Here is a 20,270-nt window from a genome sequence, read left to right as displayed (position 1 = left end):
ATCAAAGCTTCACCTTGCTTTATACATTGAGTCCAGACCAGCTTCTTCATTCCTATTGGACGCTGAGCTACACCGCTTCCTGATTGGCTGTCTGTGGCCCTATACAGCGCTGCCTGTAGTTAAACGTCCCGGCCAAAGATTACAGTTACAGAGTAAACAAGCATTTAAATTGTTTATATACTGTAATGGTTTATTTCACCTATTTATAGTAGTGACGGTATTTAATTAAAAGATAAAGAAAATATTAAACTATAGTCATTCTATTTAGTTGCATCTATATAGCAAATATAATTACTTATAATAAGTGTGATTTTTCTTTTTTGTAGTACAGTTGCATTGTATGTGCGTAAAGGCGCACCTTTTCTGTATCTATCTATATAGTCTGGATTATGATGATCTGTAATGTGCTATTTTATAATGTGATAACTGATAATGTGATAACGTGTAACAATTGAAAGCCGCCCTGGAAATAATAATAATAATAATAATAATAATAATAATAATAATAATAATAATAATAATAATAATAATAATAATAATGTGTGTGTGTGTGTGTGTGTTTAACATTGTTTGTTATGTCCGGCTTTGTGACAGAAGGGATATGCCTGTACAGATAATTGATTAGTTATATTTAATAATTAAGAAAATGGTTTGAAGCAAGACGGAAAAGCACAAGGTAGTTAACTCTTAGTTAACGGGGGCTATAAGCGATGCTTTATCTAAACAGCAAGACTCTTGTGTGTGTGTGTGTGTGTGTGTGTGTGTGTGTGTGTGTGTGTGTGTGTGTGTGGGTAGTGTAGTGTAGTGTTGTGTAGTGTTGTGTAGTGTCGTGTCACTTTAAGTCTAATGAGCCTGCAAGTGAGCATCGATTAGCTAACAAGCTAATTCAGATTCCACCGGTGATTATTATGACCGCAGACCCGCGTTGTATGGTTAATTTATCCACGAGTCCGGGACCTCGCTAGCTGTTGTTTACTGATACAAAACAAGGTTTAACGATTTCCTATAACTTGAATTCATGTGTATTTTAAACTGTGACGGCTTGTAATAAAACCACAGTATAATAATATGCTCATTTGTTGACGTGTGTTCAGGCCTATTCTCTGCACCTCTTGTTATCCCAACGCTTTTAGTTTTGCTGTGCCGGGTACAGGTACTGTATTGTACGTATGTGCTGTCTTTGTGTTTGGTAAGGAAGTGGACCAGTGTTGAAAACTTATGTTTGACTACGATAAGTGTGTAAACGATGCAGTGAAGCTCCGTAATTGTAATAGAATCGGTTGTGTACAGAATCCACAAAGGTTTTGTTTGTCCCGTGCTTTTCCCGAGTTAGGTTTAAAGAGACATGAGCGATGGATGTATTTATTCGTGGGTTTGTTTACACATTTTAATGATTTCCATGTGTTCTTTCTGTATTACAGGAAGAATACTTTTGGCCTACAAATGGCCTATCGTTCAGAAACTTGTCATGTTCAAATTGAGAAATGGCTTTTTAATTTAAATGTATCGTGATATTTCGAGATTTGTGTGTGTGTGTGTATGTATGTATGTATGTATGTGTGTACATATGTATGTATGTGTATATATATAATGATAGTGTAATGTCATTTTCATATATATTATTTTTTTTTACAAATAATTATGTATTTGTTTATAAATATCTGTTTCAAAAATACAATTACATTGAACCGTTTCTCATTTTCTGCCTTAAAAAGCTCATTATAAAGTCATTTCAATTCGGTACACAATCCCTTTCATTTGTGCGTATATTTGTTTTCTCTGTGATATTTTGAGTACACGCCTCGAGTTTATGCGCCGCGTGCTGAAAGAAGTGCAGGTGTAATACTGGATCTGATTAAACAATGGACCGTTTGAAACACACACCAGAACACTCTGGACAAAATATTGTAAAGGGGAAGGGATATGATTTAAGAGTGACATCACCCAAAACATGTGGAGAAAAAGCTAAATATTATTTGTAAATAATGGAAAACACAGTATTTGAATAGGTTAATATGCCACATGTTGGGCATGATTGCTGAATAAATAAATGGCTTTTGATTAATGCATGCTATAGCTCATGGGTGTAAATCGAGTTTATTGTAGAATTGTTAAATAAAGTAATTGCATTTTTTTAAATTAATTCGCTGTTTATGGATAAGTAGAAATTCGTGTACATTGTTACACTGAAGACATTTAAAAACACTTGGCCTGTCACAACATTTATCATTTCATTTATTTAGAATTTCTTTATCATTACAGAGTATCGAGGTTACTTGCTTTTGTTACAGTATTAATGTTGGTCGGCCTGCAATTCAAGGGAAAGAATGCGAAAAATGTAACTTTACAGAGTTTGTCAGGCATAGCTCAGAAACATCTTATTAGGGTTACATTGCCAGTGTACCACATCATATATACATACATACATACATATATATATATATATATAGTAACAGCATTTGTGATAAGGTCTACATTGCCCAATCAATACCTTTTTTAGTTTTTTTTCTAACTGTATTTTATCTGCAACAGACTTTTTGACTTGAGTCTGGCAGCGTTAACCCTGATTAAGATTTGAACCCGTAACCTCGTAGATCCCCCTCTAATAGCGATGCCATTTGCTTGCTTTGACAGATGGGTGCTAAGGGAGCAGCATGAGGATCACTACACCAATAGTGCTGCAGAGGTGAGTGGAATAAATAACTAATAAGCAATGAAGCTAGGTTAATACACTAGCTTTAACATGCCAGCTACCAGCACTGGATGTTACTGCATGGTTGCTGTGCAGTGGGTTGAACCTACACATAAATAGCAGACTGTTTAATAGCTGTAAATCATATACCCTAAAGAATGATGTTGTGATAGTCGGTGGGCTAATTCTCCAGCTTTTCCTACTGTGAGATTTTTGCAGATCTGCAGTACGTTTCTTCAACAACGCCTATATTAATGCCTATTAAGCACAATGTGAAGTAAAGCTGTTTATTTCATATGCACGACGGCGTGAATGAAATGCAATCATTTCTAGGCAAACCCCCAAAAAGGCATGCTTTTCATCTTCAATTCCACAGATAAGACGGTCTGCACAGATAATAACTGGATTGCACTTCGCTGAGCTGGTTGCTTCTCCTGCAATCCTTATCTAACCCCTTGTGACAGATTTATTAGGGAATAGGATCCCTGTAGTATTTTCACGGCTGCCCTCTGTGTCAGACTCATGTTCTGGGGAGTGAATGAAGTTATTCAGCATGACTTCCTGAAGTTCTGAGGGCCAAAACATGCTGGGTGGCCATGGGGCAGGGGGGGCTCCTGTGCAATATGTTGAATAGATTAGCAGGGAAGCCTCACCTGTAACACACATTGTGAACTGTTTGTTTGTTTGGAGTTAAAAATTGACCTCCTTGACAGGCCAGGGAAAGTTGTGTTGAGTGGAAAATCGGACAGCTCCTCACAACACCATCGCAGTGTCTCAATTAGGATGACATACAGTGCTTCGGAGGAAACAAACACATTCTTCACTCCCCTGTAAATACGGCTTAAAACTTATGCTAGCCGTGCAGCCAGTCCTAGGATTCAGAGTTACCTTCAGTAAACTTTCTTCTGTAACTGCCCAGGGGCCAGCTTTAAAAAAAAAAAAAAAAAACTTGTAGTTTGGATAAAAGTGAGCTGGATTTTGTAATTGAGAATTAAAAAAAAATAGAGTAATTTTGTAATCTGGATAAATGTAATCCAGCAGTGACGTTTTCTGAAAAACCGGATCAAAACCATCCAGATAAAAGTAATCTCGATCACAGAATATAGGATTCCAAAATCTGGATCACTGTTATCCAGATTATTGAAAACAGACTCGTGTGACTTCTTTATGTTGTGAAGGTGCAATCAGTTCAGAGTAGGTTTAGAAGGGGCCTGATTGTCTAAGCTCCTGGACCTGGCCACATCAATAATATACTGTGCTGGACTTAAACAAGGAAAGTTATGAGTGTATTAATATTGGTTTCACACCATTTAAAACTAATCTACAAAATGCCAGTGCAATTTGAAAAACAGTGGAAAATGTAATTAATAAACTGTGAAACAGAAGCTATATATATATATATATATATATATATATATATATATATATATATATATATATATATATATATATATATATATATATATATATATATATATATATATATATATATATATATATATAATATAGCATTCCTGAAATGCCAGCTGTATATTCTCAGTTGTATGGCAACTCCATGGGCAAAATGTAATGGTCAACTTCATTTTCATCTGTCACCTTATAAGGCTGCTGTTGTGTTTATGTGACTTTCTGGTTTCCAGATTAGTAAAACCACTCTGAGATATTGGCTTTACGTTTGGTACGCAGCTGCATTCTATGATTCTAAGTTTGTCCAATATGACTTCTATGGCATAGCAGGTTCACCCATTCCAGGTTTTAATGCGAGCTTGATTAGCCACTGAGTGTAGGCAACCAGCTCAGGTATGTCTCGCAGTAAAACCAGCAATGGAGCAAACTGCTATGCAACAGGAGCCTTATTTCCATCCCTGTACTTTATACTCAAATAATGTAGTAGTTTTTGAATGAAGCAGTTTGAAATGATATTATCAGCTGAGAGGCCAGTTTGTCCATAGACCATGTGTGTACCATATTACTGTAGCAGCATAACCAAACACCAGTTGTTGAAGAAGGGTTTGACCTTTTGGTCCAGGAAGACATATGTCTTAAACTCTGTGTTTTTTTTTTTTTTTTTTATCTAAATGTATCCTGGCTCTTTCGCTGATGGCTCTGAGCCAGCTTGCTTTTCAGTGTTCAGTTTATCATCAAGCAAACAAACAGGATTCAATGAAGTATTTCAGCTCAGCGGTTCTTTAAAGATGTTCAGATGATTGCTTACTTGGAATGCAAAGTGTATTTTCGAATAAACTCAGAGTTCTATTTTAGTGATCCAAGCAGCGGCCCATCTTGATAGCCTCGCCTTTGACGTAATAAACCTGTTTTTCTGCAAGCCTCTTTGTGTTGTAGGTGTCTAGTGTGTAGCAATGCTAACAGTTGATACCCCAGTGTTCAGATCATTATAACAGACCCCTTCAATTGTAAAATTCTTAACCAACACATGTTACTAGCAGTGTGGAGCTTGACTTGAATGGTGCAATTCCTTATCTTCTTGTTAAGAGACCTACGTTGTTCTGTCTTTGAATATGTGACTATAGCTGCATAACAAACTGATTAAACACACTACAGTTATTAATAGGTGAACTTTTAACCCTTTCAGTCCTGAATTTTTTTTTGTCGAAATTAAGTTTGTGTAATTCAAAGAGGAACTCCTTTATTGAGTGTACAAGAGAACAGGATAAAACAATATTTTGTACACATATTGATATACGACCTAGGAGTCCCACGACACTCCAGCATGATCTTCCAACGGCATGTGTTAACATACGGGGCTAGGAGCCAGAACCTTATTTCAGTTTGCTTAAATACCTTTTAACATATATTTTGTATTAAGAGTAGGGACAAAGAGTATTTTGTAAATGAGCCATCAAACTTGCAGTGAAATCTGTGCTGGGAATGCCTAAGACAATAAGGTATTTTTGTAGCTCTGGTAACCTGTGGTGCACTGCTCCATCTTGTGGATACACAGCACTACACTTTAATTTTGAATCGTCCTAACTTATTTGGTGAGCCTCAATTAAACATCCATTAATTGATTATCTGCCCTGGTCCCTCACTCCTCGCATATGTATTATATCATTAGCACACGGATGTTTTAGTTGTATTTAAAAGCTTTTGTGAAGAATCTACACGGGTAGTATTATTGCTTTATATCTAATGTCCGATGACTTTTCCACTGCAGTGAGTCAGTAGAGCTACATTAGGGTCTAATTACTGAGATCTGAAGTCATGACAAGTTGAGAGTTTAAGTGAAGACTTTGAGTGTACTAGAATGAAGTCACGAGTAGAATCTTTGGGTTTATTTCCTCTTTCTCTGCAGTAGAAGTATGATAGTGGGGAAGAGACCGGGCTATAGAACTGTTTTCAGGCACTTTAAAAGTATCGAACACTCTGCGCTTTAACCTGATTCCCCATCACTCTCCTGTCAACCTGTGCAAAAAGTGGGCTGCTTCACAAGAGGCTGGTTTCCAAGAGGAACTGGAACACATTTCAGCTGAAAACCAAGTTGAATATCTTCCCATAATCATTCGCTGTCTGGACTTTGCTTGTGGCTTATCTGTTGTCGACAGCACAGCAATTACTAGAGACAGAAATAAGACTCCCATTGTGTAGCAATTTGATTTTACTATTAGTTTAAGACACACCTGAGCTAACTAACAATCCAACAGTGCTAATGAAGCACATGTTAAAACCTGGAATGGATCCAACTGCTATGCAGTGGGAGTTTTGTTTCCATCACTGCATGACATTTACTGATGTTTGTGAGCTTTATGGGGAAAGTTATTAAAATCTGAACATGCCCTTCCTTCTTAAAAATTATAAAGTTGATTGAAACCTGCTGAATAATGTTTCGTTGACATATTGAATTACCTACCACTTTGTAGTTTTCCAAATATTTAACGAAAAACTGACAAAAATGAGAAGTGACATTTCAAAATTTAACCTGAAATATTGTACTACTATTATGACTTCCGGTACACACTTGCGATATCAATTTGCAGTTTCTTTGATTATGTTCATATTGTTTCTTTTTTTTGTCTCTGTCCTAAAATTCTAGGATGTCCAAACTTTCGTTCATAGTTGGAGAGACATTTTTGAAAATATTTTCCTGTTGCCTGCTCTGTTTTGCATTGGCCAAATAAATCATGTTATCTTGTGTTTTTAAAATTGTTTCCGGAGGCTATCATTAAAACTAAAGTGCTTCATGGTGGGTGCTTGTGGTTTATCAGATTTGTCAAATGCATCCCTGAAAGCTTCTATATCTTCTCCTCCCTATGATGGGGGTAATTCAATTGCAGCCTGTCTGTACGACCTTTTTCGTTTCTTCACTTACCCTCCTCTGTGTATTTGGGCAATAAAAAGATACATTAAAGTGTTCTGTTTGTAAAAACAACTTCTCTGAAAGTAGGGGGCTATATTGCCTGCTTTAGTTTAGTGCTCTATCACCAGTAGTTTTGTCATTCCCCCAGTGTTAAACCTTGGAGGAAAATGGAATAAATACATGTTATTTATTTGCTTGGTGCTTTGTAAATGTAAATAATACATATAGGCTAATACCCATTTAGCACTGCATAATTGTTAATACTGAATTTGTCCACCAGGTGGAGCATTGTGATTTGTCCATTGCATCCCACATACAGTACTGTGTGGCACATCCTATCACTAATTTCTTGATGCACACAAACCACAGGCAAGTTAGATTCAGTTACAATGGATCTCACGGTTTAAAGCAGTTTGTAATAAAAATGGGATTTGAAAAACATTTAAAACTGAAAATCAGGACAGATGGAAAATAATAATTAAAAAGAGCAATATACTGGACTATAAGCAGAATTGATTCTTGCCAAACCTTTTGTCTGTACAATGCAGGGGTAATGTACTGCATAACAAGCTGTAACCAAGTAAAGTGCTGTTAAATACACTCAGAGGAAACCAAGTGCAAAATAACACCAGTGATGTGATCCTTGAGATTTCTCACGGTAATAATATCCAATGTGTTCTTGAGAATGGTGGGATGCTTTTGTCTTCTGGCCCTTGCTGGTCTTTGAAACTGCTGGGGGGAGTGGGGTAGCAATGTGCACTATGCTTTACCGTTTTTATGGAATAAATAAAGATGAATGCATTTGCATTAGTCAGCTGAATACCAAACATTTATTTAATAGAGAAGTCTTTTGTTATCTCATTGGCGGCTGTTTGCAGTGGCTTACCTCCCTCTAGTGGCAGGTTACTGCATTACCATGTCATTATCACCATTACCAGCTGAATCTTTCATCAAATATACAAGACCTTTTCATGGTTTCCTGGGTGAACAGTTTAGTTTTTTTTTTCACACGACCTTGCTTTTAGTTGGATACATTTCATGCAAATGTTTAAATAAAAAAAAAAAAAAGCCATCAGTGCTTGCATATCAAAACTTGTTCTTCAAAGCTTAGGTACTTCTTTTTTTTAACGGAAGCAAAAACAAGACCAAGTGCAGTTTGCCAGCAAACAGCAGTGTGTTTATAAGAAGTAGTCTTGTTTTACCAGTATGCTACTATTCACTTTTTGCAATTCTCAAGGACATGTTTATAGTTAGGAGACCTTATGCTCCATTACATCCCCGATGAGTGAAGTGCTTTAACGGTAGACAGATGCTCCTATGGAGGGACCAGTACAAGTGATCTCAATTGTAATCTCTGTAAAACTTCCCACAAGATGTCTCTAAAAGAAGAAAGAAAAGCAGCCAATAGTTTTGAAGAGTGGTTCTGGAATTTTGAGGCACTTTAATGGTTGAAGTGAGAAGTAAATACAATGCATGTTATCTGCTGTCAGTCACTTGCTGTTGTCTGGAGGTAGTAGTAAATCAGGTTTTAGATTTTAAATGTGGCAACAAAAAAAAAAAAACACTGGTGGGAAGAAAAAGAATCAACAAAGCTACTAGTTGAGGACCTTCAATCACTGTACTGGAAAGTTCTTTGGTGCTTGACCCATGAACTCCCTGGACTCCCTTCTCATGGTGTACATGGCATGTGGGGTGCTGCTCCCACAGGTGTGTTACTTACACTGGCCGCAGTAAACAAAACAGTCCAATTTCAACTGGGACAGGCATCGGAATGTACGCTGCTTGAAATGGATCTGGTGGAGAAAAGAAAATCCAAACCAAAAGGCAAAATTCAGACGACATGTCTGAGATCTTCTAATGTAATAAACTGATATGAATAGAACTTTGCAGGCTAATTATTAAACCAACCCCCCCACCCCCCCCCAATGAGACAAATGGGTGCTTAGCTTATAGTTACAAATTCTTACAAAAATGTTTAACCTGTGTTTTAATTGACAGGATTCATGACTCACAATGCTCCTATTTAGAAGAAGGATTAGCTGGGTGGAGATGAACAATCTTTCAAACGCCAAACACAGAAAGGAAGTCGTTTATTTTGGATGTGATTGCAGAAGATAGAAATTGCTGTAGAGGTCTGTCCATCCCGAGTCTGACTGGCTGAGAGCAGTCTAGCTATTGTGGCCTCGGGGTCGGTATCGTCTTCAGATTATTCTGTTTAAAATTCTGCTTACATGGCTTTGTGTAGTTTCTGTTTTGACATAAGAGACTGATGATCCCAAATGCTTTCCTTCTGCAAAAACCCATTGGCTTTCATAACTGAATATCATTGCTAAATTCTGGTCACGTGTGTGATCTGGCTAGAAAAAAGAAATGTGAAGTAATTGCATATTCATGTTCAGCTTGATGTAACTTTGCTTTTATTGTGCAGCAGTACATATCACTCCAAATTTATTTATAGGCCACTAGTTTAACAATATAGCAGTGCTTCAGGATCTTACTTTTATAAAATGCAAATACAAATCTGAACAGTTTGCATGAAAGAAAACTCAAACAATATGAAGAACATGGTTAAAGTGTTAGCTAATTAAATGTATCAAACAAAGAACTTTCATTTGTTAACTTATTTGTTACCAGGAATGGAATGTACCTTGAGTAGTGAGACCACCCCGCTAGTAAGAACTAAACCCATTAAAGTATATTTAGTTGGTGCGTAATCGAGATCTCTCTGTACTACAGAAAAAGCCCTTCTCCCTCTGTAATTCACCTTTCAACACAGATTAACCAAGTGAATAAGTGGCAAGTTTTGGCAAGTTTCTCTGTGGTGTTACTGCTCTACCGTGCGTTCAGCATGCCACACTAAACCTTTCATAAGGGTGACTGGAGCCACTACCAACAGGGAGAGATAATCTGCAGCCTTCAAGTGGCCTGGACTCCACTATGTCTGGTCCTGTAGCATCCTGAGCAACTAGGAACAATGCAATCAGCCTGGCCACTAATTGTGCTGGGGTGTTTTCAATGGATCTCATTGCCCAGAGGCTTATCCCAGGTGAAGGGTCTGAGATGTTAACTGGGTAAGCAGATGTTAAGTCACAGTGTGTGAAAGAGACCCTGAAGATAAAGGTAATCTGCTGCATCTGCAGGAGGAATTGAGGAACTATGTTCTAGCACAACAGAGCCTGTAGGTGCTGTGTTTTTATTTAGTTGAATTGAACGATCCAGTATTAACTCTGTGTGGGTTTATACATGTTTAAGTGAAGGATTAAAGAGGCTGCAAGCACAGGTTTGGTTTTGTTGGATCCCAGCTAAGCTGTGTGTGTCTGTGTAAATATTTTAACAGTGATTAGCCGCAGGTTCACCCTTATGAATGGTGTTTATATGCCTGCTGGTTGCAATTGAAAGAGGAACTTTGTCCCATTTGGTTTGATTTCAGGTAATGGCTTTTAATGCTGTCTGTAATTCATCAAGTCTATAAGACCAGCATGTGGACAGCTGTATATAATTAGACTAAGAATCTGATCTAGTGGTTATTTGTTTTATATACAAATACATTTCAGGTGGCTCTATGTCATCAATGTTGAGATCTATTCGAAATTATAAAGAGATTTCAGATGGCTGTATGTCATCAATGTTGAGATATATTCGAAATTATAAAGAGATTTCAGATGGCTGTATGTCATCAATGTTGAGATCTATTCGAAATTATAGAGATTTCAGATGGCTGTATCACATCAGGGTATACTATATATTTTGCTATTTACCATATCGGTTTGATTATATACCTTGTATTAGTTTTGCAAAGATTAAAGTGTCTCCATTGATTTTTTTTTTTTTTTTTTTTTTATGGAATTGGCAGAACTGTTTATAGGCATACCCTATATTTGCCTATATATGTTTTATATATACATTGCAACCCCTATTTAAAAGAGAACAGAGTTCACTTATCAGTTGGATTGACATTGTTTCTGTGTTCACTTGTCTGAGCGGCACACAAGTGTTATGCAAACACATTGTCTATGGCTTTCTTTGGTTACATCTCGATGTACATATCCGGTGTGTGCCAGTTTTACAGCCGCACCATTCAGGTTAACAGGTGCCCTGGCTTATTGGATTATAAACCTCATATTCTGAGCTTTATATCAACGTGCAATGTCAGATTTTTCAAGGTATCATCTTTTCAAAATCCTTTAAAAGGTCGAGGTGTAACTCCATTCACTGCTGAATTGTGTGACACCAGCTTGATTGATTAAAGGAAACCGACCCATTTCAATGGACATGGTCGTATGTTGTGTTTTTTTTTTTTTTTTTTTTAAAGTAGAAATTCAAAACTAATCCGGATGTTGGTAGCAACCCCCCCCCCCCCCCCCCCCCCCCCCCCCCCCCATTGTTTTGTTTATTTTGTATTTATTTATTGTAGCGTGTCCGGAAGCTGCTTTCTGTTACAGTTTATCTGGGTCAAAAATGTGTCGCCGCTATATTTATATACTATTACACGTGTTGCCCTAATCGAAGTGTGTGCCCAGTTTTAGGTCATTTTCTTCATGTTTAAAGTAGGCTATCTGCGTAGACCCGCTCTCAGAATGTGACTGTCCATTGATAGCACGGAGCCTTTGCTAACCACATTTACTCTGTTTTCAGGCACGCATTTACCCCGCTAATGTGCTTTTAATCTCCAGTAAACAGCACACTTTACTATACCACGTGATTATAGGACGCATCGTTTATTTTCCCTTCTATGCTTCATGAGTCTGCCAGATATAGAACACATGTTATTGTCCAGAAACTACTGTACTCGAAAGTGAAATTCGCCGGGACGATGCTAGTCTTCAGTTTGGTTTTCAGGTGGTGTTTACAGGTGATTCACGCCAAGGCTAGAGTCATGATATGCTATACCCTGTCAACCAGCCTCCAGATACGGGGTTAAGTCTGGGAATAGCGTGCTCTCAAATTAGCACGAAGAGCAAAATGTTATTTTTTCAGGGGGTAAAATGCAACATTACCTTGAAGTCATGGGTAATCTTGATAAATACTGAGCAGTCTTTAATGGTAATGGGGTAAGCATCGGGGGGGAAAAAAAAAGTCTTCTATTTGAACTTCAGTATTAAACCACGCGTGTTGTGCGAGGTTCTTTATCGGCTCAGCGCGTTGTGTTCGAGGTATCACATTGACGTTACTTATATTTTAGCATTGCATTCTTAAAACTTAGTGAACATGTTAAAGCTTAAATAAACATACAGATAAATAAAATATCGAAATGCATTAATACTGTAGCGATGTCGGTCCACTCAGGCAGGCGCATCACACAGGGCGAGGGAATCCACTCACAGGCGGGCGCGAACCCGGGACCTCTTGCACTAAAGCATATGTTTTTGTTTGTTTAATGCTCTGTTATTTACACCAAAGCAATAATTATCTTTATTAATTAGCAATTAGTCATGATGTTATTGTTATGGGCATTGTTTATTTTTCATAAGTGGCCCCGTGGACAGGTGTTCTAAAACCACTTTTGAGCGATTCGAATACGGTAACTAAGGTAAACAAATAGCCTATAATATAATTAAAAAAAAAAAAAAAAAACAAGTTATATTATAAAATTTCATATTGAACGGTAGCGGTTCTACGTGCAACACGTTGTATAGAACGATAGGTAGTTCAGTGCGTAAGAATTATATATAAATCTCCCCCCACAAGATGAACTTAAGGATATAAAGACAATATGTTTTAGTAAAATCTTAGTTATTAGTAGAATGTGTTTTACTCATTCTTTCTGTCCAGATCTAAGGTTTTTTTTTTTTGTTTTTTTTTTAATAACACATGAATAATCGCAGAGCCCCCGAATCGTTGTATTAGATATAACTCACTGTTGGTTAAGCCTACATTTTCAAAACCTTACGAGCATTAAATTTAATATTTTCTAGCAACTGCTATGTTGTTGTTTTTTTTTTTTTTTAACAGAACATTGGATAAAAAAATACGATCAGTGTCGACTGAAACAAAACTGCTTTATTTTCCTAATCAATTTGCTTCATAAACGCTATTTTTATTTTTGTATCTTTTTTCTTTTCAAAATTATCCAACAAATCATTCAGCATTAAAGAACATAGCCTGCTGGAGGCCTATCAGCCATCCGTGCCTGTACTTCCTCACACCAACACATACACCGCAAATAACATTAATAAACAAGCCATACACACCCCACTGTATAATTAACTGATTTAGCTTCATTAAGGTCGAATGAAACCCGCTGAATAATGTTATGTTAACGTATTGAATTGCACACCGCCTTGTAGTGTTCCCATAACTGAGAAACTGAAAAATGTGATATTCCGGTAAACCTGCGGTATCTTTTTTAATTCTGTATCACTAATTCTGTGGTGTTGCAACTTTGCCATGCTGTATTTTTTAACACGTTGGAACAGCAGTGATTGTTTGACGGTTTTATTTTTTTTTTTTTTTCTTGAAATATGCAATGTTGGCTTTATCCATTTTCATCTGAGCTTGCAAACTAAACCCAGCATAGCAGTAGACCTGTAGAGCGCCAGTGAAGCATTAACACAAAATAGGAGAACCGGGCATCTAACCAATTTACAAATCAAAAGCTATCTGTCAACTCACTGTGTGTTTAACATAATTATACCGTGATATGAAAATTAAACACAATTCCCTGCCAGAAATTGCAAACTTGTATCAATTGCTTTAGGCTTTTGCGTGTTAAGTGTAGATGGTCCCATTGATATAGGGCTAGAGTGATCACGTGGACATTTAATTTTCAGCTTTTCTTAATTTTGTTGAATGAACGCATTTGAACAGTGAACCATGACGTTAAAACCAATTGAGAATTTAATTTAGGTTTGCAATTAAAATGTTTTAATTATTAGGTTTTTAGGTTACATACAGTATACAAAAGCCTACACTAAAAATATTTTGCATATGACAATAATAATAATAATAATAAATAATAATAATAATAATAATAATAATAATCCGACACTAAGCGAATATTTTCGGACATGAAACACAAATTGTCGTTTTTTTAAAAATGATTTGTTTTTAATTATTGATTTAGGATGTATTTTATGTGATCCCGGATTAGTTTAAATGTTTTGTGGCGTGAACCCCAGCCTTGCCTATAGTGTTCCTGTTCAATATGTAACAGTAAACACGTGTATTCCAAAGAACTTTCGTGCTTAAAATAGCAAAGGCTATGCTATATATTCAATTGCTATCTGCTGGATACATTCATTCTTAAAGTTGACAGTAAAGACGTCTTGCTGAAATGTCTGTGCAGAACAGCGCTACTGTCTAGGCTCAAAATATATCAAGTTTGAATAATAGGTTTCCTGTACACCTTTGACGGCAAGAAGGGCAAAAGGCAAATCAATTATAATTACAATGTATTTTATTTAACATTAATATTTGCATATCATGATCTTGTGTATATAAAAAAATCAAACTTTGAAACCATTTTTTTTCATAGATACATATACTAAGTGTTTGACATTTGTGTCCTAGTTTTTACTTTGCCGAATGGGAGTATATTGTACCAACAACATGTAAACTGACAAGACTTCTGTATAAAAAAGTACAAATGTCACAAAAAAAAAGTATTTACATTTTTTCTTTATAAAGTAGATAAATAATACAGTTTTACATTTGAAAACGAGAAGATCGATTGGATTCTGTGGCATGGTGAAGTATAGAATTGTTAAAATAAACACAAAAAACCCAGGCCGTCTTTACAGCATTTACCATATTGAAAAGCGATGCTCACTCAATTATATGGGTAGCATAATATAAAAAAAGAAGGAAAAACGTCGCTACTTTCAACGGCTATAAAACTGGATGTAATTCACTTTTACTGCAAGAATATCTGTATATGTTCAAAGGTTCTAGTCGGTCCTTGTTTTAAATGGGCGCATTGGACCTTAAGCGCCATCAAACCAGTTTGTAACAATTATTCAACTCGGAAGTCAATTCCCACTAGCTTGTGTGAAAGTAAACGTCTCATGTCACGACAGCACCACCATAACGCACTTTCACAACATGCACATCTATTACTAACACGACATGACATATAGAAATCCACGAGGTCTAAACTAGAATTCGATGCGGTCACATTGCTGGTTTTTTTTTTTTTTTTGTTCGAACCTTCAAATCAACTGCAAGTTGGTTCACCGTGAAATAGATTTTATCCTCTTGTTAAAGAACACTTTTTTTTTCTTGTTCTGTGATTCAGCGCACCTCACCAGGCCCGGATCCCTTGCAGATACGCCTGTTGCCCCTGATGGTGCGCAACACTTCCCATGTTTACATTCATGTTCATTAAATGGCCCGCAGATGGTGCCGCGCTTGGCACCGTGGGCACCCCTGCGTAACTGCAACTGTACGGGTTGCTGCTATAGCTGCCACAGTATGTGTTGTAAGGACAGGAGCTGACTGTCACGTTGTAAGGGCCAGCGTATGTCTGGGACCCTCCGAGGCAGGGTTTGCCGTCTCGAACCAAGACTGGCACGGCGACCCTTCGCGGTGGAAGCGGGTGTCCCGCCAGCTCCAGGCTCTTGTCTTGCCGCTGCCTCTTGCACTTGTATCTCCTGTTCTGGAACCAGATTTTGACTTGGGTCGAGGTGAGTTTCAGCATGGTGGCCAGGTGCTCCCGTTCCGGAGCCGACAGGTACCGCTGCTGTTTGAACCTCCGCTCCAGTTCGAAGACTTGCGCTTGAGAGAACAGAACACGGGGTTTCCTTCTCTGTCTGTGCTGGGGCCGGTCGGCCAAGTCACCCTCTTTTTTGCCGCCGCCGCTGCTTGGAGAATCACCCAGGCCGCAACTTCCTATAGCAATTAATACAAGACATGTAAGAAATGTGCTATGCAACTGGCAGCAGACATTTTCAAGCACGTTAATAAATATTGTTATTCACATGCTCGCTAAATGATGAATTATACATTTTGAAAATAAACAATAGGCCATTACGACTCTATTTAACCTCCAATCATACTTTTTATACAATTGAATATATCGGACTTCCCTGTTATTATTTATGGATTTGTTCTTTCATATTGCTTCCATGATGTTAATAGACCTGCTTTTTGTTGGTTGTATCATTGTATATTAAGCATGCAATAAAAACAAACTGTTCTAAAACTGTTTGTAATAAGGGCATATAGTATTATCCTAAACACAAATGTTGTTTATTTTGGTTTATTTTAAATATCTCTTTCATTGATATATTCATGTGGGGTGGGGGGGAGAATGTTATAATTACTTTGAAAAACGCAGCAATGTGTTTTTTTTTTTTTTGTTGTTTTTTTTTTTTTTTACTGATAACTTTCTGTAAATGTGTCAATTTATAATGTGTTTTGTTACGCGGGTTCACGGTAGTATTTTTAATTTTTTTTTAAATTATTTAAGTGTAAACTGTAATATGTTAAGCGTTTAGTTATGGAGCTAATGTATACATTTTTACCATCGTTGTTTTAGTTTGGAACAAATATATAGTTCCAGCCATTGGTGATTAAAGGTTTAACACTATCCTGTATGAAAAGTCAACAAATTTACACACTAGTTGGTTGAAAGTCTGAGGTTCCTATCGAAAATAATACAATTTCCATTTTGAGGACAGTCCTATATTGTTTTATTCTTTTTGAATAACTCCCTTTAATACAGTATAACATTATTATTATTATTATTATTATTATTATATTATTATTATTATTATTATTATTATTTATTGCTGTGATGTAGTCGTTGTGTTTTATTTATCTGGAATGTTTACATGTCAGTTTCAGATTAAAATTATTTCAAATTCGCGATGAAACCGCATGCAATTAAAGTAACACATTTACCCGGCTCCTCGTTCGCATCCATTTCTTCTGCTGGAGAGCCACAGGTACCCCTAAAGATGTCAAACTCGTCTGAACTGAAGTCTCGTTTCACACGATTCTCTTCGGCAGTGTAATCGAGCCTGTCCGGGCTGTGAAGGAGCGCGTCCGAGTGTGTAATTGCGGCGTGTGCGCAGCAAGGCGTCTGCGCTGAAGACAGGTCCGAGTCCTTCACAAGAAACTCTTGGGGCTGGAAAGCGTCACGTAAATGGTGCTGTTGCTCCAGTTTCAAAATATCCTTAACCGAGAAAGGAGTCGAAGTGATCGGACTCGGAAGCATCGCAGATGTAGAGAAGGAAAGTAAATAATAAAACGAAGGACTCGGTTTTTGTGTGTGTTTTTTTTTAAGGGATATAGACACAAAGTAGAACCTTTTCGTTTTGTAACCCGCTCCACCTCGGGTGCCTGTGCCAAGCTTTTTTGGAGGGTAAATATGCTTGTTTTTTTTGTGCTGCTCCTCAAACAATGTGGATCTTCTGCCCGTTTATTAACTTTCCCAACAAGCTTTGTGTAGTGCCCCATAATGAGGTCTGCGCGTACCTTTCCGGTCTCATTGAAGTACCTTCCTCAGGTGGGCATTGGTTGGCTGGGGAGCACGTGATGTCATCCATTCTAATTCTGTATCTCGCTCCCACCATGCCCTTTTATAATATTTGGTTGTCGTCCATAGATAGAAAATTATAAACAAACCTAGGCTCTTAGCTGTGTTAGATTTGTGAAACCCATTATGCAAAACTACCACGTGGCTTTCATGAAAGATTGCGCGATAGTTTGCTGACATTGTGTTTTAAAACACACCGCATTTGCAAACGAGGCGACGTCAATCGTATGCAACTTCATCGGCTGTTTCAGATTTATTACAATGAAATAAACATTACCATCGTATATCGCTTTAACGTCATAATAATTCAGAAGGAATAGGCTAATCACAGGCTAATCAGAAATTATCTATAATGCACTGTACATTTTTTTTGACACATTAAAAATGAACCCAAGCCTATGTGTTTTAATAATTCTATGTTTTTTATTTGCTGGCTATTCTATAACGTGTAATGCATTGCGCAAAGTTGAATGCCGTGTTTCGTACAAATGTGCAAATGCGATTGTGCCTGGAATTCTGGACAGTGTCCAAAATCGCTTAAAACAATGAAGCAGAAGCATTACTTCCGATTCCCATCTCCGCAGGGTTGTGTTAGGCTGGGATGCTTGGCTGTCTGTGCGCCCCCTGATTTGATCAGTGTTTGTTTTACTTATCGAGGGCTCTTCTATCTGACAGCCCGGGCAGATAGCGAAGGAGCCAGACTACTTCACAAGAAAACAATAGGCGAGAAATTGAAAGATGGAGGGGGAGGGCAATAACCCCAATCTCAGTGGTGTAACCCCCATTATTATCACATTATTGTCTATAGTAGGCCCTAGACTTCGCAGATAAGAGAGGCGATAAGGACCACCTCTCAGGTTCTCAGAGTTGCAACGACGGCAAGCGCATTCGTTTAGTGAAATTGTTGCTTTTAAGAGCTATAGCGCATAGTAAATAAATATCGGCGTGGAACACACAGCAACGCGAACCATACAAGCGCAGTGCCGCCGTAATGCCAATGAAAACAGGTCTGCAGATTCTTTTTAATTAGTATACTCGTACCATTCCTTGCAATATTCTCCCTGTGAGAGGGAGAGAGGGAGAGGGTTGAAAGCCGGTATAATAACTGCAGTGTACACAGATTAAACCAAACTGTTTAAATGATTATACAACCAGGTATTTCAAGACGTTTCGGAGAAAAAAACAAAACAAAAAAAGCTACTTCACTGTGTAGAAAAAAAAGCGCTGTTTACAAAAAAAGAATCGTTTTTTTTTTTCATAGACATATTTACAGTATATTAAATCATGGAATAGTAATGACTATCAGAACAGGATTAGAAAGGAAACAACATACACAAATATAATAATAATAATAATAATAGCTTCAATTAAGCTGACGGTGTTAGCCAAATTTAAGAGGAAAGCGTGCCGCCTTGAACTTTTTATTTTATTCTCAATTTGCTCAGACATGTGTAATTAAATAAAACGATGTCACAAATGATGCTATTCTGTACTGTATTTTACATCAAAGGGGGGGGGGGGGGGGGGGGGGGGGGGGGGGGGGGGGGGGGGGGGGGGTAGATCGATTTTTTTTGCACAAATCGACAATTTAACTGGTTCTAGACGCGAACGCTTCTTTTAAGAAGTTTGTTTCCTTATCTGTTTTTTTCCCCTCTGTTTTGCTTTTATCGCTTGAAGCAGTACATACTTTTGAATTAATTCATTGGCATGAACTCTGGACTGGTGTCTGCTGACAGCCGTGACAACATAGCCATCGCCAGTCTCATCCTCGCCTCAATACGCCAGACCTGCTCCGGGAAAAACAAAAACCGCAGAAAAGACAGGAAGATTGGGAAATACATTTTTTGCATATATATATATATATATATATATATATATATATATATATATATATATATATATATATATATATATATATATATATATATATAATCCATTCAACAAATGTATTTTAAACATGAAATACCGGGATTACAGATAAAATACAGTCGGTACATTTTAAATAAAACAAGATTATACTTGCAAATTTCCCCTTTTAGAATTTGACCCTTTTTGTGTGTGATATATAGTTGCATTTTCGTAATAGCTATACCATTGTTGGCATTAAAGAGACTTTCAATTCGGTGAACTAAAACAAGTCAAAGAAGCGTCAATAAATTCTTCTTCAATAAAGTCATAGTTTTACGGATTCCTTTATTTTTGTAACTGGGTGGTAGTAACGAGCAATCGTCCCAAGCGTATCCACGAAAAGAGCGTGCAACGTTTTCAACACAAATACTGTCTCGGTGCAGTCAAATAATAACGGAAGTAATGCACTTGCGTTTATTATAGTAAAGTAATCATAAACCGGAATGCAGTATCGAGATGAGTGATAAGGCAGTGAACAAAGACACAGTCCTGTGTATGTGGTAAACTAAAACAAAGGCGTTTAGCATTAGGTCTTCCTCGACCATTGTTTTTATATTGATGATAGATGTTATATTTGGAACGCATTTAGACAGTGGCACTTTATAATAAAATACCAGAAAATAAAGTCGGTTGAAGCTGTATTTGTTTGTACTGTACAGTGTAAGGGACCATTCTGAAAGGACTCTGCCTTCCCATTACTGATCACAACAAATACGTTCTTCATTGCAGGGTGTGTTTTAAAAGCAAGACGAATATTGCAGAAAGTGTGATTTTTTTTTTTTATTTTTTACCCAGCGCAGTTTCTTAAAAAGAGCTATACTTATGGATGATTGGTGGGATTTGAAGTATTTGATGGGAACATCCAGTTTTTTTTTTCA

General features: G+C 37.2%; 1 protein-coding gene across 1 annotated transcript; it reads right to left on the bottom strand.

Moving 5' to 3' along the window:
• Positions 1 to 14,451: 14,451 nt before the first annotated feature.
• On the bottom strand, positions 14,452 to 17,424 carry LOC121302460 (homeobox protein Nkx-2.5-like). Its single transcript, XM_041232450.1, has 2 exons — positions 16,848 to 17,424; positions 14,452 to 15,833 (listed from the first exon to the last, which is right to left on the bottom strand). The coding sequence occupies exons 1-2, from the start codon at positions 17,161 to 17,163 to the stop codon at positions 15,247 to 15,249; spliced, it is 903 nt and encodes a 300-aa protein (XP_041088384.1). The 5' UTR covers positions 17,164 to 17,424; the 3' UTR covers positions 14,452 to 15,246.
• Positions 17,425 to 20,270: the final 2,846 nt, after the last annotated feature.

This window comes from Polyodon spathula, chromosome 29 (assembly GCF_017654505.1).
Source record: "Polyodon spathula isolate WHYD16114869_AA chromosome 29, ASM1765450v1, whole genome shotgun sequence".
NCBI classification, from domain to species: domain Eukaryota; kingdom Metazoa; phylum Chordata; class Actinopteri; order Acipenseriformes; family Polyodontidae; genus Polyodon; species Polyodon spathula.
The sequence above is the reverse complement of the archived record's forward strand: the minus strand, read 5'-3'. Positions and strand labels throughout refer to the sequence as shown.